This window comes from Hemiscyllium ocellatum, chromosome 37 (genome assembly GCF_020745735.1).
Source record: "Hemiscyllium ocellatum isolate sHemOce1 chromosome 37, sHemOce1.pat.X.cur, whole genome shotgun sequence".
Taxonomy (NCBI): domain Eukaryota; kingdom Metazoa; phylum Chordata; class Chondrichthyes; order Orectolobiformes; family Hemiscylliidae; genus Hemiscyllium; species Hemiscyllium ocellatum.
The window spans coordinates 4973670-4997201 of record NC_083437.1 but is presented as its reverse complement, the minus strand read 5'-3'; the positions used below and the strand labels follow the sequence as shown (position 1 = coordinate 4997201).

The following is a 23532-nucleotide window of genomic DNA, read 5'->3' as shown; positions in this document are numbered from 1 at the left end:
CCCAGTTCTTACCCCACCGTCAACACAGAATCATTTTCTTCCTCCTTTTACATCCCCGGCAAATCCTACTCAATGATTATCCTTCATACTGCTCCAACTGTACTGGCAGATTTGACAACCCATCTGAGAATTAGTGTTCTCGATTATATTTGCATTGGTAAACTGCCTGCTTTCCCTCATTAACCTTTAACACAGAGGGTAACAGGTAGACTGTGCCCTATCCACAAAGCTCAGACAAAGGGACACTGCAAGTTTGTTTCCATCTCCTGAGCTTCCAATCATGGTTTGGAGTGTCTGAGGTTCTGTGCCCCAATCCCCAACCCTGACCCTGACCCATTCAGATCCAAGCCTAAAGTACAAGCCTATTGAATCAACGTCCTGTGTTTATTTCCATGAGGCAGAGAGACTGGTCTCAGCTAGATTCTCAATCCAAAAATTCACTTACATTGGCTTTGCATCAAGTTCCTGCATTTGATAAAATAAATGGGAAGTAAATGGCAGCACACTGGCTCAGTGGTTGGCACTGCTGCCTCACAGTGCCAGGGACGAAGGTTCAATTAAAGCTATGGGTGACTGTCTGTGTGGAGTTTGCACATTCTTCCTGTAACTGCGTGGATTTTCCCCAGGTGCTCCAGTTTCCTCCCACAGATGTACAGGTCAGGTGAATTGACCATACTAAATTGCCCATAGTGTTCAGGGATGTGCAGGTTAGGTCATGAGTCAGGGGAAATGTACAGTAATAGGGTAGGGGAATAGATCTAGGTGGAATACTCTTCAGAGGGTCGGTGTGGACTTGATGGGCCAAATGGCCTGTTTCCACACCTTAGGGATTCTATGATAATAAAATTGTGTCATATTCTCTAATATATCAGCAGATGTAGGAAGAGAACCTTAGCTTCAATTGAGTTGTTTCCATTAGATTATAGGGGGATGTAGTGGGGATGGCACTGGACTAACAACCCAGACCGCAGGCAATGTTCGGGAGTCACAAGTTCAAATCCCAATTTGGCAGTTGGTGAAATTTGAATTCAATAAAGTGCTACCCTGACAGTGACCAGTAACCACAGCAATATGATTGCCTCTTAGCCTTCTGGTCAATAAATGCTGTCCAAACCAGTGATGCCCATATCCTGCGAACAAATGTTTAAAAGTTTATCCCTGCATTTCATTTACTATGTGGGTATGAAGCAAACATTGACATAAGGGAGTTGCTAAAATATAAATAGGACTTTATCATTGTTGACCGGTGCTCAACAGAACTCTCTAATTCCCCCTCAACTTACTGAAATGTCAATCCCTCTACATCATGTCAGTCTGTCATCCCTTCAACATACAGAGGGATTAGTCCCTCTACATCCTGTCAGTCTATTACCCCTTCACTGTACAGGGATTAGTCCCTCTACATCCTGTCAGTCTGTAACCCTTTCACTGTATAGAGGATTAGTCCCTCTACATCCTGTTAGTCTATCATCCCTTCACTGTACAAGGGATTAATCCCTCTACATCTTGTCAGTCTGTGTATCACCCCTTCACTGTATAGGGGATTAGTCCCTCTACATTCTGTCAGTCTGTGTATCACCCTTTCACTGTACAGGGGATTAGTCCCTCTACATCCTCAGTCCATGTGTTGCACCTTCACTGGATAGGGTATTAAGCCCTCTACTAGCTGGCAGTCTGAGAGACACTTGTAACTCATATCCTGAATAAACTGTGAGCTTTTCACACATTTTTAATGAACAATGGAAGCTATCACAGGCAGCCTGTTATTTATTTACTCTTAAACTGCAAAAGTATAATCCACAGCTGGCCCTGAATAAAATTAAGATTAAGTTGTGCTTTTTAAAAGTATAATAGTGAAATGCTTCTGCCTCACTCAATGTTAGACAGGGCCTTGGTTCATATTTAATTCAATCAAGATTATAAACATCTCTAATAAAATGCAGAAGTGTTTACGCCTGACAGGCCATTACATGATGTACTGATATTGTCAGTTGTGTCGCGTGGGTCAACAGAAAAGGCAAATGCTCAACTAAGAGCTGTCAACAATAATCGAGGCCAAACTGACACAAAGTCCATGTGAATGAATAGATAATCAGAATGATACCATGGCAAGTCATTGACACATGCAGTTCTGTCAGCAAGCTGCAACGAGGATGGAACAGAACAGTGATAAAGTCAGGAATTTTATAACACTTCAAATGCTGTTCATCAAAAACAAAACTTCCACTTTGTCAAAAGATGAAACGTATATTGGATAGTGTGCCACATTCTCAGCGCCTAATTTTGATATTTCTGCTGTGAAACTGAAGCGTGAATTTGGGCAGGTGTAAACCTGGCACCTAATCCAATGCTATCAATTTCTTGACTGGTAGGTTTGATTGAAATTACTTGACATGTTCATGTTCACATGGAAGATTAATGGCAATATGAGCTGGTTGACATGATCAGTCTGTTTTGATATTGTAATTTCTGTACAAATCATTCAATTTTCGGTTTTTTAGGCAACTGAAACTGCAGTCTATTTCAAGATATTCACAGTTATAGGTATGGCCCTAATAGATAGCAAGTGATCAATCCTGTAAGCAGGAACAATGTTGAGTACCAATTATTCAACCTCTAGGCTTGTCTGGTTTAATTACATTAAGTCAGGTTAAAATTTAGCCTGGGTCTATTGGTTCAAGACTCATTTCTGGTACTGATTTGAGATAGGGAACCAAAAAGATCTGAATAGTGAAAGTAGGAGGGTTAGGTGTAGAATCATAGAGTAATACAGCATGGGAACATGATTTGGAGATGCTGGTGTTGGACTGGGGTGTACAAAGTTAAAAATCACACAACACCAGGTTATAGTCCAACAGGTTTAATTGGAAGCACAGTAGCTTTCGGAGCGACGCTCCTTCATCAGGTGATTGTCAATCACCTGATTAAGGAGCGTCGCTCTGAAAGCTAGTGTGCTTCCAATTAAACCTGTTGGACTATAACCTGGTGTTGTGTGATTTTTAACATGGGAACAGGTTTCATACTGACCAGAGTGCCCACTCAGCTAGTTCCAACTGCCCACATTTGGTTCAAATCCCTCTAAGCCCTTCCATCCATGTTCCTATCCAAATGTTTTTTAAATGTTGCTATTGTACCTGCCTGAACCACTTTCCCTGGCAGCTCATTCCATATACACACCACTCTCTGCGTGAAGAAGTTGCCCCTCTTAAGACTTTCTTAAGTCTTTCCCCTCTCACATCTGCCCACTCATTTTTAATTCCCCATCCCTGGGAAAAAGACTATGTATTCATCCTATCGGTGCCTCTCATGATTTTATACACCTCAATAAGGTCACCCTTCATTCTCCTACATTTCAAGAATTAAAATCCTGTCCTGGCCAATCTCTTCCTGTAACTATCCTCAGAAGGATCCACACCTTCAATCAACACTTTTTCTCCAGCTCTCACTCTCCTACTAGTCCTGGGAACATCCTGGTAAATCTTTGCACTTTTTCTAGTTTAACTATGTCTTTCCTATAACAGGGTGACCAAAACTGTACACAATACTCCAACACAGATTGTAATTAGCTGAGCCACAGCACTAAACATTTAACACTCCACAAGGTTGTACATTCCTGTCAGCACACTCCACCACTTTACCTCAACTCTACTTTTTTGCCTCCTCCACATATCTCTTGATTCTTCAAGATGTTAAAAGTGTATTGCTCTGACTTCTAAATATCTTTAAGCATGGATCACCTACAATTCCAAAATTGAGTGAAGAGATCATTGCACATCTCAGATTTAAATAATTGATGTTATACCACAAGACGATGTCTGTGTTTTTGATTCCCCAGTCATGGCAAACAATCTCTCAACATCTAACTTCTCAAGACCTTTAGAATCCTGCAAGCTCCAACAGGTCACCTTACACTCTTCCAAATTCCAGAAGGTTCAAATTCCACTGTCTCTCATCACTAGGCAAACCACCAATTAACTGGGTCTCATTTCAGCAACCAAAGTAATGAACCTTTGTTGTGCCACCTCCAAAGCAAATATATCCTTCTCCATTTAGTCAGCACAAAAATGGACACTGTGTATTAGGTGTGATCCCATCAAAGTCCTGTACAGTTGGAGTAAATCTTTGTTTGTGTACTTCAAGCCCTTTGCAATGAAGACTAATAGGCTGTTTTCCCTCCTAATTGCCTGCTTCACCAATATATTAACTTCCTGTGTTCCTGGTACAAGTTCACTGATATGCTTATGAGCATCACGACTGGGAAATTCCACAACTTTTAGAAATATTCTGCTTTTTCATTCTTTCCACCAAAACAAATAAGCTCATATTAATATTAAACTCCAGTTGCCACCCTGCTACCTATTCACCTAACCGTGTGGGCGGCACGGTGGCACAGTGGTTAGCACTACTGCCTCACAGCGCCTGAGACCCGGGTTCAATTCCCGACTCAGGCGACAGACTGTGTGGAGTTTGCACATTCTCCCTGTGTCTGCGTGGGTTTCCTACGGGTGCTCCGGTTTCCTCCCACAGTCCAAAGTTGTGCAGGTCAGGTGAATTGGCCACGCTAAATTGCCCGTAGTGTTAGGTAAGGGGTAAATGTAGGGGTATGGGTGGGTTGCGCTTCGGCGGGTCGGTGTGGACTTGTAGGGCCGAAGGGCCTGTTTCCACACTGTAAATAATCTAAAAGAAACCTATCTATGTCTCTTTGGCACCTTCTTTGTGTCCTCCTCACTGCATATATTGCCTAACTTTGTTCTGTCACTTTTGGATATATCACTTTTGGACTTTTGTCTAAATAACAAACATATATTGTAAATAGCTGAGGACATGGTACTCCACCAACTTGGAGCCTACCAATTTGAAAATGCCCCAATTACCCCTGCTCTCTCTGCTTCTGGTCCATTAACCAATCCCTTATCCATTCTAACATATCACTTCTAATTTCATGGTCCTTTATTTTGTGTCTTAACTTCCAGTATGGTACCTTAATGAATGGCTTTTGGAAATCCAAGTATGTTATCTCTACTGGTTTCCCGTTATCTACTATACCAGTTACTGCCACAAAGTCGTCTATTTTAAAAAAACCAAAAGAACTGCAGATGTTGTGTATCAGAAACAAAAACGGAAATTGCTGGAAAAGTCTGTTGCATTTGTCAAAAAGGATTCATTGCTTGTTAAACCATGTTGACTCTGTCTGATCAGAAGGAAATTTTCGAACAAAATATTGAGACTTCTTTAATGATAAGGTTCTAGTATTTTCCAGATGATGGAAAAAATTCCTCATTTTCTCTCTGCTTCCTTGTTTGGACTGTAGTGTACATTTGTTAATTTCCAATCTGGTGAATCATAACTATGCAAGCACTATTCCTGGAGCTGCATCTTTTGGAACATTAGGTGTCAGCCACCAAGTCCTGGAGATTTGTTGGATTTTAAACATATAAAATTCTGGCAGGACTGAACAGAATTAATAAAGTGATGAGGGATCTCAAATGTTATTCAGTGCAGAAGATCCTATGGATAATGATAACAAGGGATTCAACTTCAAAATACAGAGGAACCTCGATTATCTGGCATTTGATTAACCAAACTTTGGATCATCCAAACAGGATCGCAAGGTCCCGATGTGTGGCAAATTATGTTATCCAGCATCGATTATCTGGTATTTGATTAACTGAACAAAATACTCCCCAGATAATCGTGGCTCCTCTATACAAGAGGCAGTTACTGTATTATCAGATCTACAGGTGTTGGGAGATTCTTGGTGGGAGTTCAGGTGTGGAGGTAATGTTGTCTCTCTGTGAATATGTTGTGGTCCATACTTAAATCTGTTAAACTCAGGTGTGAAGTACAAACAGCATGGCCAGCTTTGTTATACTCAAGAGCTGAGCCTCTCTGAAGTTCTACATAAACTGTTGGGAGTTCACGCTTCACTTGTTTTCTGGCTCCAGAAGATCAGAGTCAGAGTCATAGAGTCGTACAGAATAGGAGCACGCCCTTTGGCCCAGCTTGTCCATGTTGGTTAGGTTTACTAAACTGAACTAGTCCTATTTGCCTGCATTTGGCCCAAATACTTCTAAACCTTTCCTATTCATGTAGCTTTCCAAATTTCTCTTAAATATTGTGATTGCATCCACCTCTCCCACTTCCTCTGGCAGCTCATCCCACATACTCACCACAATGTGGGTGAAAAAGTTGCCCTTCAGTTTCCTTTTACATCTTTCCCGTCTCACCTTAAACTTACGTCCTCTAGTTTTGGACATCTCCTAGCTTATGAAAAAGACCTTGGCTATTCACCTTATCTATGCCCCTCACAACTTGAGAACTATTATAAAATCATTCCTCACCCACCTAGTCTCCAGGGAAAAGGTACCAGCCTATCCAACCTTTCTTTATAAGTCAGACCTGCTAGTCTTGGTAACATCCATGTAAATCTTTTTTGCATCTTTCACAGTTTAATAACATCCTTCCTTTAGCAGGGTGACTCAGAAATATATGCAGTACTCCAAATGTGGCCTCACCAATGTTCTGTACAGTCATAACATGGCGTCCCAATGCTTGTACTCAATGCTCTGATCGATGAAGGCAAGTATGCCAAATGCTTTCTTCACCACCTTGTCTATCTCTGTTGTTACTTTCGAGGAACTATGTACCTGCACCCCAGGTCTCTCTGTTTGACAACACTCCCCAGGGCCTTACCATTAACTGTGTTAGTCCTGTAACACCTCACATTTATCTGCATTTAACTACATTTACAATTCCTTGGCCCACTGGCCTAGTTGATTAAGATCTCATTGTACTCTTAGATAATCTTTTTCACTGTCCACTCCACCACCAAATTTGGTGTCACCTGCAAAAATACTAACTATGTCTCCTATATTCTTATCCAAATCGTTTACAGGTATACAAATTACAAACTACATTGGACCAAGCACCAGTCCTTGTGACACACCCGGTGGTCACAGGCCTCTCGTCTGAAAAACAACCCTCTGCCACTATCCTCTGTTTCTTACCATCAATTTTGTATCCAATTGGCTCGGCCTCCTGGATTCCATGTGAACTAACCTTACTAACCATGAGTTACCTTGTCAAAGGCCTTGTTAAAGATCTTACAAAGTAACTGTCACTTGATCACAATAAAGGGTCCCAATGAATGGCTGCTCCAAATTCTCTAGGAGAAAATGAGGACTGCAGATGCTGGAGATCAGAGCTGAAAAATGTGTTGCTGGAAAAGCGCAGTAGGTCACGCAACATCCAAGGAGCAGGAGAATCCTGAAGAAGGGCTTATGCCCAAAGCATCGATTCTCCTGCTCATTGGATGCTGCCTGACCTGCTGCGCTTTTCCAGCAACACATTTTTCTGCTCCAAATATTCACCATTTATTAATGGTTTAATATGTTAAAGCAGACATCTTTGTGAATTAGAACGAGATGATGGAATTGACTCCACTATTGAATACATCAATGGTTAGTTACCATTGTAGATCCAGTGTCTGAACAATGCTATTTTACTTCCTGAGGTTGTTAATTGAATGTTTTGACAGTGAACAGGAAGGGTTGTTAATTATGACTGGCCAGATGGTTTGATGTCTGATAACATTATTGCAACTTCAAGTGTATGACTGAGAGGACCCATCAGCTAAGGATGGGATACTGTGCTGAGTCTTCCCAGGCTGAATCTGATAACAGGTTTAACAACTCATTTTAGCATGCAGAGAGGAGCTGTCACATTGAAGTGGAATTTGAACGCTGCTTTCGATTTTGAATTTTCAACAAGCCTTTACTGCAGTTTGACATAATTGAGAAGAAACATGAAACAGGGCTGCTCAGAGCAAAAAACAGAAACTTCAGCTTCTCCAGCTTTACTGACTCTATTAATTAAAAACACTTCAGATAGTCACAGAGTCAGTGGGGAGATGTATTCCCTCAGAACAGGTAAGAAAAGGGAAGGTGGGTGTGAGGGATGAGGGATAGGAAGTGGAATTCTTAAAAATCTGAAATCTGACTTTAAGCCACTGCAATGGGTGCCTATTTCTGTTTAACTGGGATGGGGGTGGTGGGTGGGTTTGGTGAGGGGGAATTGATCAGATGAGTAATGTGACCTCAAGAGGCAAATCAGTAATTTGAATAAATTAATGAGACTGTGAGCTTCATACGTTAATAACCTTTTAACTCTATGACCAGAGGCCAGATAAGTGAGGACTGCTGATGCTGGAGGTTAGAATCGAAAGTATGGTGTTGGAAAAGCACAGCAGGTCAAGTGGCATCTGAGGAGCAGGAGAATCAATGTTTCAGGCATAAGCCCTTTATCAAGAATGGCTGATGAAGGACTTATGCTCCAAATCGTTGATTCTCCTGCTCCTTGGATGCTGCCTGACCTGCTGTGCTTTTCCAGTACCACATTCTCAACTTCATAAACCCCCGGCAACAAAGCTGAGGTAGGATCTAGCAGCTAAATGCTCTTCCAGCACTCCTTGTGAACCAGGAGAAGCAGAAGTGCTTTCCTCCAGCCTCCCTCACCAACTCACTGACCCTTCCTTGTTCCCCAGAGTCTCCAGGTCAATGTGTTATCTGATTTATCAGCAATTGCAAAGTTCAATGTATTGAAAATAGGGATTTGGTGATGAAAATATTATCAAATGTTATGGGGCGATGGTTAGATTTTCTTTTATTGGACAGAGTCATTGTCTGGCACTTGAGTGGTACAAATGGTCCCTGCCACTTCACAGTCTAAGCCTTGATATCGTCCAGTTTTTCTGCATTTGAGCATGGACTGCTTCAGAATCTGAGGCGTCACAACATTCCATAATTATCGGTGAACATCGCCACTTCTGACGGTATAGTAGAGAGAAGATCATTGAGGAAGTAATTGAGCCTAGGGCACTACTCTGAGGAACTTATGCAGTCATGTCATGTAACTCAGCAGACTGACCTCCAACACCCACAACCATCTTCCTTTATGCCAGGTATGATTCCCATTGACACCAGTTTTGCCAGGGCCAAATGCACTCTCACCTTATCTCGTAAGATTTCAGTACGACTGTTGGAATTGTATCGGTACCCATGCCCTTTGCATTATCCAGTGCTTCTTTTGATATCATGTGGAGAGAGTTGAAAACTGTCACATGTGATGCTGGGAATCTCTGGAGAAGGCCGAGATGGATTATCCAGTCAGCACTTCTGGCTGAAGATGATTACTTCAGCTTTAACTTTTGCACTGATGTGTTGGTCTTTTCTATTAGTGAGGATGGGAATATTTGTGGATCATTTTCTTCCAGTGAGTTGTTTAATTACCCACCAACATTTATGACTGAATGTGGCTGGTCTACAGACATTTGATCTGATTTGTTGGTTATGGGATAACTTAGCTCTCTCTATCACTTGCTGCTTATACTGTCTGGCATACAAGTAGCTTCCCCAGGCTGTCACTTTATTTTTATGTACACCTGATGCTATTCCTAGCAGGTCTTCTTGTCTTGCCATTGAACCAGGATTAATACCCTCGCTAGACAGAAACGGTAGAGTAGGGGAGATGACAGGGCATGAGGTTGAAGATTGTGTTAGAGCATGATTCTGCTGTTCCTGATGGTCCAGGGCACCTCATGGATGTCCAGGCACGAGTTGCTAGATCTGTTCGAAGTTTTTCTCATTTAGCACGGGAAAATGGAAGTATCATACAACACAATGTGAGAAGATGAGAAGTTGTCCACTTGGACAGGAAGAACGAAAGCAAAGTGTGTCGTTTAAATAGTGAGAGATCATAGACCTTAGAGATGCAGAGGGATCTAGGTGTCCCAGTGCAAGTTGTAAGAGATTAGTCTACAATTACAGGAAGTAATTGGGAAAGCTAATAGAATCTTATTCTTCATTGAGAGAGGAAGTGAATACAAAAGTGGAGCAGTTGTGTTTCAATTCTACAGGACATTGACAAGACTACATTTGCAGTGCTGTCTACAATACTGGTCAATTTGTTTAAGTAAGGATGTAAATAGAGTGAAACAGTTCAGAGAATGTTTGCTGGGCTAATACAGGGAATAGTTGAGTGCCTTCTGAGGAAGGGTTGAAAAACTTAGGGTTGAATCCACTTCAAATTAAAAGAGGAAAAGGATTGGAACATAGAAGATCATACAAGGTCTCAATATGATGGGTGTGGAAAGCATGCTGCATCCTGCTGCAGAATCTAGAACTGGTTCAAAAATAAGGTGGCAATCATTTTTGACAGGGGTTCAGAGAAATTTCTTTCTCACACAGAGGGTTGTAAGTCTTTGAACAGTCTTCCACGAAAAGTGGTGATGGAAGCAGAGTTTTGAATATGTTTAAGGCAGAGGTAGATAGATTCTTGATTGACAAAAGGAAGTGAATATTTATTAGGGGCTGGGGGGTTGTAAATGGGAATATAGCATAATCAGATCAGCCATGATTTACTGAATGGCAGAGCAGCTGCAAGGAGCTGAGTAACCTGCTCCTTCTCCCAAGTCGTATCTTCCTATCTTCATATGTCTTTCTGAAGCAGGTGGGTGACTCTGGAGAATCCTATCTAAAATAAAGTCCTGGTGGACCTAGTCAAAACAGACAGAAAGGAACACCTTGCCTTGGCATAGGACAATAGACATTATCTCATGACAAGTTACAGAAATGCAATAGTGAGTTTACTTTAAAATATTGCTGCATCAATTCTCAGACTGCAGGAGTTATCTATGTTAGAGATCTTTGACACAAGGCAGGCATCCCATAGACACAAACTCTAAGACAACAACGGAACCCATCTACCTTTTACATCATAAGAGACAATGATTCACCTTAGACAATAAGGTTGGAAAAGGTTTACCTTCTCAAAGTATTTGATTTCATATTCCAGTATGATGCCATTGGGCTGGTCTGGCTCCTGCCACATTAATGTCACACTGTTCTGGCTGGTGTTTTCCTGTTTGACCACCAAGATCTGGGACGGAGCTGGGAACAGAGAAAGCATGAGCATAAAAGAGCTTGAATTAGCCTCCAAAGTAGATTAGTGTTACTTTCAATAGGTTAATAATTTAGAAGGCTTGCTCCATATTATACTAATGGGAATATATTGATTAAATAATGGGACAAGTCATCCAGCGGGTGACAGTGATGATCAAACCAGAGTTCAAATCCCACCTCAGTAGCAGAGGTAATGTAAAACCCATTTGTTAAATAGATCTAGAATTTTTAAAAAAAACTAAACTCAGTGATGGGGACCATCAGATTACTGGATTATTGTTTGAAAACAATTTTGCTCACCAATGCCCTTCAGGGAAGGAAGTCTACCATCCTTGCCCATTAAATCACTCTAGACTAACAGCAATGTACTGACTCCAAACTGTCCTTTGAAACCGCTTGGAGAGCCTGAGGGCAGTCAGGGAGAGGCAACGAATGCTGGCTTTGCCAGTGATACCCATTTTCCATGAAAAAAAGTTGAAAATTAAACAGCCATTAAACAAGTGGGCAGACAGAACACCATAGCCCAGTGAGATGTCCAACACTTGCTTGCACCCTATCATGAGAATAGTCATTTGATTTAGAACCTTGATTATTGCTGAAAAAAAGATATTTTGTTGTAGTGTTTTGCCTTCACTCATCAGGACAATTTACAAGAACACCAAGTTAAGGAGAAAGCCAAATTTCATACTGTATTATGATATGAAACCATTGGTTTGCAAGTTATGCAGATTAACTGTGAGTCTAAACAGAAGCACTCATCATGGTAATGCATCTACCAGCGTACATGCCTGTCTGAAACTACAGGATATGGATCCTATGACAAAGTTTATCTGACACCACTTAATTAACACTCCACAAAACCTGCTCCAACTGTCACTCTCTTTGGATTGCCCTGTTGTTCAACAGGCAGCAAACCACAATGATGCAACCAACTGTGAGGCCAGATTGCAGGAAACTATAGAGCCGCTGCTTCAGTGCAGTGTGTTCAGTGAAATTTCTAATGGATCTCATGAATTTACATCAGTCCCAATCTCCAAGAAATTTCTCCCTTATGCTCCTGGGAAGTCGGTTGGGGGTATGATTAGCTATCACAGGCTTAGGTTGAGAAGGTGCCAGTGTTGGATCACTGAGGTGGATGTGAAAGATCCCATAACAATATCTCAAATAAGAGGAGATCTCCTTCTTGTCCAGTATTTACCCCCTCAATCAAGTCCGTACATGCTGAAACAGTCTGTGCCCATATGTCGCTAGATGCGGACAATACTCAAACCTGGGCAGATACGTAAAAGTCACATTTGCACCAAACATGTGCCAAACAATTGCCATCTCTAACAAGAATAAATCTAACCACCTGCTCTTGATACCAACACCCTGAGGGTGACCATTAAGTTATTTGGACCTGCCACGTACATACTGTGCCTACAGAGTATGTCAAATACCTGTCCACCATCTTCCAGATACAAGTTAGGACTGTGATGAAATACCCTCTTGACTAACACCCTATTAACCAGATTAAATGCCCTCTACCACCATGACCAGCAACTTGTCAAGCCTCCCTTGAACACACCTTCCAAATTTGTGATCCTTATCATTTACAACAGCAAGTGAATTGGTAGTATTTTATCACCTGATCCAGTCCAAGAGACAAACGATTCTGACTATGAACTAAGTTGACATTCTTTCGCTGCCATTGTATCAAAATGTTGGATCTCCTTCCGTACTTGCTTTGTCTATACTCAAAGACTGCAGTTGTTCAAGAAAGCAGCTTCCCAGCGCCTTCTCAAGGGCAACGATGGACTGGAAATAAATGCTTGTCCAACCAGTGATGCCCATATCCCATGAAAGTATCAATAAAACAGTATCAAAAATAGTCAAGATTGTCTGGTCATAACAACTTCACTGCCCACATCTCAACAATGTTAGACTTCAAACTCCTTAATTGACTAAAATGCTTTGAGATATCTTGTAGTCGTGAAAGGTGCTATATAAATGTGGGTCTTTCTTTTGCTATTTTTTCTTTAGTCATGTCAGTATTACAGGCTAATTTCCACCAACAATCAGCCTGGGAGCACTCATTCAACCAGGTATGACCCTCCAAGATGGTGTCCTGATAATGGAAAGGTTATACTTGGAAAACATCTAATAATAGGTCTTGTTCACTGTCCTTGTTAAGATAGATTATTATCCACTGACTTAGAAACAAGTGATCATTGTGGTTTTGTAGAATGGCTACCTCAGGTTCTGTCATCTCTGGACATCACCAGGTATTGATTCTTTCAATTTCCATCTGTTAATTTCATATTTTATCAAATACAATTCACCCTATCTTCCACTGATGCTGTAATATTTGATTGATGTTCTCCTACATTGTTCCTCCGAGATTTCCAGGAAATGGCCTCCCAGTCTACACAGCTGGTGGACTATGTAAGGTCTCCTCCTGCTGCCTGTGGAGGCATAAGGTGGATCTCATTCCACGAACTGGTGTTCCACCCAGAGCAATGAACAAAATCGAATGAATCAGGGATGTTTATTTTGGATTGGGTAATGCTGAATAAAGGAGAAATGAACAACTTCCCAGCTGAAAAATCCAAATCCACTGCAGCACCCAGATTCTTCAATTTTTAAGTAGTGTATCCAGTCAATCAGTGCCTGAAGTCAATCCTGCAAGGGGTTACTCAGCAGTGCCACTGGGTGGACTTCAGATTCACTCGGATTGAAATAGCTTCAGGCTCCCATCGCTGGTCAGGTCAGCATTCACTGCCCATCTCCAATTGCCCAGATGGCAGTTCAGAGTCAACCATATCACTGTGGGTTACATGTAGACCAGTCCAGGAAAGGAGGGCAATTTCCTTCCTGAAAGGAAATTAGTGTAGCAGCTGGGTTTTTTGAATCAATCAAGTTTCATGGTCATCAACAGACTCTTATTTCCAGATCTTCATTGATTTTAACTTTCATTATCTGCCATGGTGTGCTCTGAACCTAGGCCCCCGGATCATTACCTTAGTGTCTAGATTAATAGTGTACTGATAATACCACTATAACATCACCTCCTGTTAATTACGCCATGGTTCCCGATTGGTATAAATTAATGAGATTTGCTGGCACATCCATCAGGTGGAGTAAATGAAATAGGGGTAAGTGTGGGTAAAGTTGGATAAGGTGGTAAATCAGAACCTCTAATTTAACATGGCAGCATCCTCAGTCTTCTTGGTGATTAATTCTACAGAATTCCTGATCGTGTCAATCTGCAATCACATTAGGACTCAAGATTTAGTCTATATGCTGGGTAACTCATAATGTCAAGATATGAGGCTGAATTACAATTCTTTCCTCTTTTCCATTTTTAAACATACTGAATAATTGACAGGGAATAGCTTTACTCCTTCTAGCAGTGAATATGCAAAATGTACAGCAGTGAAAAGGGAATGGTGCATGAGATCCACATTCTAAATTCATCTTAATATAATTTACATCAATTTTCTTTTCTACTTTTGTTGTCAGCTTTATGCTAATTGATCTTATAGAAAGAATTGCAGTACAGTTTGTCCACAGTTATTTCACAAGCATGATGTTAATGTTGGAAAACAATAACTATAGGTGCAGGTATGTAGTTTCCTGAAAGTGGATCACAGATAGACAGGATGGTGAAGAAAATGTTTGGCAAGTTTGCCTTCTTTGGTCAAAGCATTGATTACAAAAGTTGGGGCGTCATGTTACATCTATCCAAGATACTAATATAGCCACATTTGGAGTACTGCATACAATTTTGGTCACCCTACGATAGGAAGGGTGTTAATAAATTGTTAAGTGTGAAAAGATTTACAAGAATGGTACCAAGACTGGATGGTTTGAGTTATGAGGAGAGACTGGATAGGTTGGGATTTTTTTTCCCTGGAGCATAGGAGGCTGAGGGATGTAATTATCGATAAGGTCCATTCTCGAAGAGGAACAGGTTTAGGGTCAGAGGGGCAAGATTTAAAAGGGACCTAAAGATCACCTTTTTCACACAGAATGTGGTATGTGTATGGAATGAGTTGCCAAAGGAAGTGGTAGAGCTGGGTACAATTGCAACATTTAAAAGACATTTAGGTAAATGAACAGTAGTGGTTTAGTGAGATATGGGTCAAATGCAGGCAAATAGATCAACTCAGTTTAGGAAACTTGGTCAGCATGGACAAGTTGGATGGAAGGGCCTGTTTCAATGCTGTATGCCTCTATAACTTGATAACTAGTCATTGTTTTCATTATTCATTTATGGAATGGGGGTGTTTATTGTCCATGTCATTCATGGCCCTGTCATGTGTTGCCCCTCCACAACTGCCTAGGTCCTATTGCTGTGAGTTTGTAATCACATGTAGGCCAGACTGGATAAGGACAGCAGATTTCCCTTCCTTCAGGGCATCAGTGAACAAGACAATCAGCAATGACTATCAGGTTAGCTTTTTATTGAATTCACTTTTCACTACCCATTCTGACAGGATTTGAATCCACAGATGACTAGGTTACCAGTCCATTGATATTACCATGATACCACATCTCTCCATAGGACACTGAATGTGCAATCGTTGAATTTTCCTTCAGGATATGGACCCCAGGTTTGTTACTATTAGGCTATGCGTGTATCTCTGATTCCATCATAAATGAATAGTTGCTAACCAATCTGTTCAGAGATGGTACGACATATCTCTGGAGCAGTTGGGACTTGAACCCAGGATCTCAAGAACTGAAATGGTGTCCTTATTCTGCCAAAACCCAAACTGAACCAGGGATCATTTTGTCATCAGCCTAACGGGTCTCCCAACTGAGCTATTTTGGTTTAATAAGACATGAGTTTCGTACCTGCCTGGTTTGTGGTAACATTCAGTGAAACAAACTGCCGGGACTCCAGGCTGAGGTCAGAGACTCCATTCACTGCCTCGATTGTCAGGGTATAGTTGGTGTGCGCTAACAGGTTAATCACACTGATAGCGGGCTGTGTCAGCCCCATCTGCTTCGGGCTGAATCGGATTCGGTTGCCACATGCTTCACACTGGCTTGCCTCCCACGCACACTTCCTGCAGATAATGTTGTACCGGACATCGCTCCTTCCTCCATTACTGGAGGGTGGGCTCCACTCCAAGGTCACTGTGGTTCCATTCACAGTGGACATGGCATTTACTGGGGCAGAGGGAGGTCCTAGTCCATTGGTAAAGAACAGAAAGAATGAGAATTAGGATAAAATTGAATTGTCATGTGGACATCATCTGTTGGAAAATTGACATGACTGTAATATCATCAGCTTCCTTTGCTTATTTCAAATTATTTTGCCACAGTACAACCATTACGTGGAACTCAATGCAAATCGGTAACTTCGATAATGGGTCATCACAACACAAACATATCCCTGGGACTAATGTCCCTTGCAACACATTCACTTTGCACATCCAAGAATCGCCTGAAATGCATTAAATACTTTTGAAGAAATGAGTAATGAGATAGAAAACCACATGGACGCGAAAACTCTGAACATTCTCCCCAATCCCAAAGGCAACTGAGTGAAGAAACTCAAGCTGGCTGATTAAATTCTCCTTGTAAACCTGCCAGTCCCAAGAGGATTGCAGTTGTGTCCTGAATATGGAGAGATGGTATGTGTGACTGTTATGTATTTTGGTGCACAGTGGTAGTGTCCCAACCTCTGAGCCAGGAGACCAGGGTTCAAATCCCATCTGCTCCCAGAGGTGTGCTGTAACATCTCTGAACAGTTTAATTAAAAAATACCTACATGCATGGTAACCGATGAACAACTATGAATTATAACTGAGGATGAAGATGAAGCTGAAGAGATAGTGAGGGACAAGAAGGTGCTGTCACAGAGCTCGGAAATAGAAATCAGAGACCAGTACGGGCAGGATGATAGTAATACAACTTTCATCGCATGCATTAGTTTGAGTCGTAAATACAATATGCATTCATGCTATTACAAGTAATAGCGTTTCATGAGTGCATTTATGTAAGTATTTACTGCCATTTCAAATCAAATTTTATACTCATAGACTTATCAATTCACACTGCACTGAAAGAGACCATTCAGCTGCCAACATGTCCAATCCAATTCATTTATCCTACTTTCTCATACTGCAATCAAATTTTCAAAAATTTGGAATTTTGCCAGATTCACATCTTAAAAGCTCCCAGGTTGCAACCCAATAAATGGCGAGGATGATCATTGGCACCACACGGTTTAATGGTGCAGATTCTGATCTCTCTAACTTGACCCCAGACACCCCATCCTCCACTCTTCTCCCACTCCCCATCCAGAGTGTGACTGGATGCTACTTGCCGTTGGCCACTTTGGACCTGCGAGTGATTAAACAAAAGAACAAAAAAGAATAAAGTACAATACATCAGAGGAACAAGTCCTTCAGCTCTCCAAGCCTGACATATTTTGCCATTCCATACTAAAACTGCCTTCACTTACAGGATCCATTTCCTTCTATTCCCTTCCTATTCATGTATCCATCCAGGTGCTTCTCAAATATCGCAATTGTGTCTGTTTCCACCACGTCCTCTGGCAGCGCATTCCAGGCACTCACCACCCTTTGTGTGAAAAACATGCCTTGCACAGCTCTTTTAAGCTTCCCCCATGCACTTAGAACTTGTGTCCCCTAGTATTGAGCTCTCCACCCTGGGAAAAACCCTCATACTTTCCACAATCTTATAAACTTTTATCAGGTTGCCCTCAACCTCTGTGTTCCAGCAAAAACAAACCCAGTCTATCCAACCTTTTTTCACAGCTGAAATCCCCCAGACCAGGCAACATCCTGGTAAACCTTTTCTGTACCCTCTCCAAAGTATCCACATCCTTCTGGGAGTGTGGTGTTCAATGTTGCAAATGTAGCCTAACTGAAGTTCTATAAAGCTGCAGCATAACTTGCCTTAATGCCCCGTCAAATGAAGGCAAGCATGCCATAGACCTTTCTTACTCCCTTATCTACCTGCATTGCCACCTTCAGTGATCTGTGGACCTGCACACCCAGATCTTTCTGCATATCAATACTCCTAAGAGCTCTGCCATATATGTATAATTCTCACTGCACTTGATCTTCCAAAATTCATTATCACACGTTTGCTTGGATTAAACTCCATCTGCCATTTTTCTGTCCATGCTTCCAACTGACCCATATCCTGCTGTATTTCTGACAACCCCCTTACTATCCACAATTCCACTCATCTACAAACTTATTAATTGGATCAGCAATGTTTTCCTCTAAATCATTTATGTAGATCAAGAACAGCAGAAGTCCCAGCACAGCCCTCCATTCCAAAATGCATCCTTACACTGCTACCCTGTGTCTCCTATGACTAAACCAATTCTATATCCAGTTTGCCAGTTCATCCATGATACATGTGACTTCACATTTTGTACAGTTTAAAGTCTGGTTGAAGATTTGTAGCTCGGGTGTCCATTGTTGTGGTTCTGTTCGCCGAGCTGGAAGTTTTTGCTGCAAACGTTTCGTTCCCTGGCTAGGGAACATCATCAGTGCTATTGGAGCCTCCTGTGAAGCGCTGCTTTGATGTTTCTTCCGGTATTTAAATACCGGAAGAAACATCAAAGCAGCGCTTCACAGGAGGCTCCAATAGCACTGATGATGTTCCCTAGCCAGGGAACGAAACGTTTGCAGCAAATACTTCCAACTCGGCGAACAGAACCACAACATTTTATACAGTCTGCTGTGAGGGTCCTTGTCAAAGGCTTTATGAAGCCCATGTAGACAACATCAACTGTGTTTCCCTCAACCATCCCATCACCTCCTCAAAAAACTTGATGATGCTCTACCTCCCTGCACAAGATCATGCTGTTAATCACTAATCAGTCCACTTCCTTCTAAATGCTTACAGATCTTGTCCCTGAGAATCTTTTCCAACAATTTCTGTACCACTGATGTGAGGCTCACAGGCTTGCAATTTCCTGGAATATCCCTGTTATCGCTTTTAAACAATGGGACAACATTCTTCAGTCCTCTGGGGCCTCACAGGTGGCCAAACAGAATACAAAGATGTCAGTTAATGCTCCAGCAATTTGTACTCTTGTCTCCCTCAATATTCTGGGATGGATCCCACCAGGAACCGTGGACTTATCGTTTAAAGTATGACCTCAATACATTTTAAGACGCACAACACCTCTTCCTTTTTAATAGTAACTTGGTTTAGAAATTTGACACACCCTTCCTTGAGATTATCCCCCACCAATTCCTTCTCTTGGTTAAATACTGATACAAAGTATTTGTTTTGGACCTCACCAATTTCTTTTTGCTCCACAGTCCTTCCTTTGTTCCTGATTGAGCCAACTCTTTCAGGAGAAAGTGAGGACTGCAGATGCTGGAGATCAGAGCTAAAAATGTGTTGTTGGAAAAGCGCAGCAGGTCAGGCAGCATCCAAGGAGCAGGAGAATCGATGTTTCGGGCATGAGCCCTTCTTCAGGAATTCCTGAAGTAGGGCTCATGCCTGAAATGTCGATTCTCCTGCTCCTTGGATGCTGCCTGACCTGCTGCGCTTTTCCAACAACACATTTTCAGCTCTGGGCCAACTCTTTCCCAGGCTACTCTTTTGCTTTTAATTTATGTATAAAAAGCCTTGGGATTCTCCTTAATCCTGTTTGCTAATGACAGTTCATGACCCCTTTTAGCCCTTCTAATTCCTTGTTAAGCTCTTTCCTACTTTCCTTATATCCTTCCAGGGTTTTGTCAGTTTCCATCCTCCTAGACCTTATGTGTGCTTACTTTTTTCTTTTTGACCAAGGTCAAAACATTTCTGGTCATCTAAGGTTCACGTAACTTGCCATAAGATCCTTCATTCTCACAGAAACATGCTGCTCCTGATCTCTAACAACTGCTATTTGAAATACTCCCACATATGCATTGTGGATTTACCCTCGAACAGCCACCTCTAATCAACACTGTCCAGTTCCTGCCTGATATTGTTGTAGCTCGTCTTCCCTCAATTTAACACCTTCACTCGAGGACTGCTCCTATCCCTATCGATAAGTATCTCAAAACTCATGGTATTGTAGTCACTACTCCAAAAATGGTCCCCCACTGAAACTTCACTCACCTGGCCGGGTTCATTTTCCAAAACTAGGTCCAGTATAGCCCCTTCCTGGTTGGACTGATTACATGTTGTGTCAAGAAATCCTCCTGAATGGTGCTCACAAATTCTGCTCCATCCAAGCCCCTAGCACAAAGTGTCCCAGTCAAAATAGGGAAAACTAAAATCATCCACCACCTCAACCTTGCTCTTTTTACATCTTTCCAAAATCTGCCTACATATTCTCTCCTCTATCTCCCTCTGGCTGTTGGGAGATCTGTAGTTTCCCTCCAGCATTGTTGTTTCACCTTTCCAATTACCGATCTACCGATACTGCCTCGCTGCATGAGTCCTCTGATATATCCTCCCTCAGTACAGCTGTGAGATATTGCATTACCACTAACGCAATTCCCCCACTCCTTTTCCATCTCTTTCTATCTCACCCGAAACACCTAAATCCTGGGATATTCAGCTGTCAATCCTGTCTCTATTTCAGCCAAGTCTCCGTAATTGCAATAATATCATAGTTCCAAGTACTAACAAACCTCCAGGTTGCCAGTTAAGTTTCTTACATTGAAACACATGCATTTCAGACTACCTCCCCAGCTCTTTTCAACAGCACTCACATTTGTCCTGGTTTCTACCTCTCCCTCAATTTCTACATCCACTGCCTTACTCCTCTGGTTCCCATTCCCCTGCCATATTAGTTTAAACCCTCCCCAACAACACTGCCAATTACTCTCCCAAGGACATCAGACCCTGTCTGCCCAGCAGCCTCCATTTTGCTGTAACAGCAGGAGTGGGAACGATGACAATGAGGACCAAGGGGCTGCTGGGAAAGTAAATCCTTCATTTTGGCACCGGAGCAGAGTGGGATTGGTTGAATTGCGTTCTGGGAAGTGAATGAACTGATACATTTGGGCAGTGGCTAAACCCGAAACATTACACGTGTAGTGTCTTCCTCCCGCCCACCTCCTCTAACCAAAAAAAAACTCTGTGGTGTGTTGAAAAGGTAAGGGTTTTCTTTTTCTTTTCTATTGTGTACTACAAAGTAGTGTGATGCATTAAAAAAATTGTTTCACTTATCTATTATTTGATATTATAGTTGGACTAAGTTAAGCTTAAGAGTAAAAAATGGAGGGAGATCTCAGACCCGTGTTATGCTCCTCTTGCTCAATGTGGGAGCTGAGGGACGCAGCTGGGTCCGTAACTCCTTCACAAAGTATGAAGGAAATGTGACCAGATGCAGCTCTTGTTAGACTGCATGACGGCTCTAGAACTGTGGACAGACTCAATCTGGAGCACCTGCAATGCTGAGGAGATCATGGATAGCATGTTTAGTGAATTGGTCACACTGCAGGTTAGAATTGCTGAGGGAGAAAGGGAATAGGTGAACAAAAGGCAGAGAAAGAGCAGGAAGGCAGTGCAGGTGTCCTCTGCAGTCATTTCCTTCCAAAACAAGTATACCGTTTTGGATACTGTTGGGGGAGATGACTGATAAGGGGAAGGCAGCAGTAGCCAGGTTCATGGCATCATGGCTGGCTCTGCTGCACAGAAGCACAGAAGGGCAGGAAAAAGAGTGGAAGGGCTATAGTCAGAGGGCATTCAATTGTAAAGGGAGTAGATTGGCTGTTCTGTGGTCAAAAATGAGACTCCAGGATGGTATGTTGCCTCCCAGGTGCATGGGCCAGGCATGTCTCAGATCAGCTGCAGAACATTCTGAAGGGGGAGGGTGAACAGCCAGTTGTTGTGGTGCATATAGGCGCCAATAATATAGGTAAAAAGAATGGGATGAAGTCCTACAAGCAGAATTTAGGGAGTTAGGAGCCAAGTTAAAAAGTAGAATCTCAGAGATAGTAACCTCATGATTTCTACCAGTGCCATGTGCTAGTCAGAGTAGAAATGAAGGAATAGGTAGGATGAATCCATGGCTTGAGAGATGGTACAGGAGGGAGGGGTTCAGATTTTTGAAACATTGGGACCTGTTCTGAGGGAGGTGGAACTATGACAAATTGAATAGTCCACTCTTGGGCAGGACTAGAACCAATATCCTAAGGGGTGCTTTTGCTAATGATGTTGAGGATGTCTAAACTAACGTGGCAGGGGTATGGGAACAAAATGAGGAGGTTAGTGGCCACTATGGACGTAGTAACTAAAGTATCTAAAGAACTAGATAATGAAGTTGGCGTGACTAAAGGGAAGTGTAGGCATGGAGCAGATGATGAATTCAAAAGGACTGATGGTCCGAGGTGTATTTGTTTTAATGTAAGAAGTATAGTAGGTAAGGCAGATGAACTTGGATTAGTACCTGGGAGTATGATGTTATTGCAATTACTGAGACGTGGTTGAGGGAAGGGCAAGATTGGCAACTAAATATCCCAGGATATTGATGCTGCAGGCTGGGTAGAGAGGGAGGTAAAAGGGGTGGAGGAGTTGCATTACTGGTTAGAGAAGATATAGCTGTGCTGAAGGAGGGCAGTATGGAGGACTAGAGCAGTGAGGCAACATGGGCAGAGCTCAGAAATAGGAAGGGTGCGGTAACAATGTTGGGGTTGTACTACAGGCCTCGGAACAGTGAGTGTGAGATAGAGTTACAAATATATAGACAGATTATGGAAAGATGTAGGAGCAACAGTGTGGTGGTGATGGGAGATTTTAAATTTTCCTAACATTGACTGGGATTAATTTCGTATTAGGGGTTTAGATGGAGCAGAATTTTATCAGGAGGGTTTTATCAAGGAGCATGTAAATAATCCAACTCAGGAAGAGGCCATACTGGAGCTGGTATTGGGGAATGAGCCCAGCCAGGTGGTGGAAGTTTCAGTAGGGGATTCCTTTGGGAATAGTGATCACAATTCCGTAAGTTTTAGAATAGTCATGGATAAAGATGAGAGAGGTCCTAAAGAAAGAGTGCTAAATTGGGGGAAGTCCAACGATTACAAAATTCAACAGGAGCTGGGGAATGTGGATTGGGAGCAGCTGTTTGAGGGTAAATCCACATTTGTTATATGGGAGGCTTTTAAAGCAAGGTTGATTGGAGTGCAGGATAGACATGTCGCTGCGAAAATGAGGGCTAGAGATGGCAAGATTAGGGAACTATGGATGACAGGTGAAATTATTAGACTAGCTAAGAGGAAAAGAAAAGCATATATAAGGTCTAGGTGACTGAAAACAGATGAAGCTTTGGAAGAATATCAGGAAAGTAGGACCAATCTGAAATGAGGAATTAAGAGAGACTAAAAGGGGTCATAAAATATCTTGAGCAAACAGGGTTAACAAAAATCCCAAAGCCTTTTATTGTATATAAGGAGCAAGGGTCTAACTAGAGAAAGGGTTGGCTCACTCAAGTACACAGAAAGAAATTAGCTGTGGAGTCAGAGAAAATGGGTCAGATTCTTAATGAGTACTTTGTGCCAGTACTCACCGAGGAGAGGGACATGATGGATGTTGAGGTTAGGGATAGATGTTTGATTACTCTAGGTCAAGTTGGCATAAGGAGGGAGGATGTGTT

The 23532-nt window shown here is 42.0% G+C and overlaps 1 protein-coding gene across 1 annotated transcript in view; it reads right to left on the bottom strand.

Annotated features, from left to right (window-relative positions):
* epha8 (eph receptor A8) overlaps positions 1-23532 on the bottom strand; it is a 548357-nt gene that overhangs the window by 144204 nt on the left and 380621 nt on the right. The window contains exons 5-6 of the mRNA XM_060852189.1: positions 15798-16133; positions 10822-10946 (exon numbers count right to left, since the gene is read on the bottom strand). Coding sequence (XP_060708172.1) covers positions 10822-10946; positions 15798-16133 — 461 coding nt within the window. The remainder of the gene's footprint in view (positions 1-10821; positions 10947-15797; positions 16134-23532) is intronic.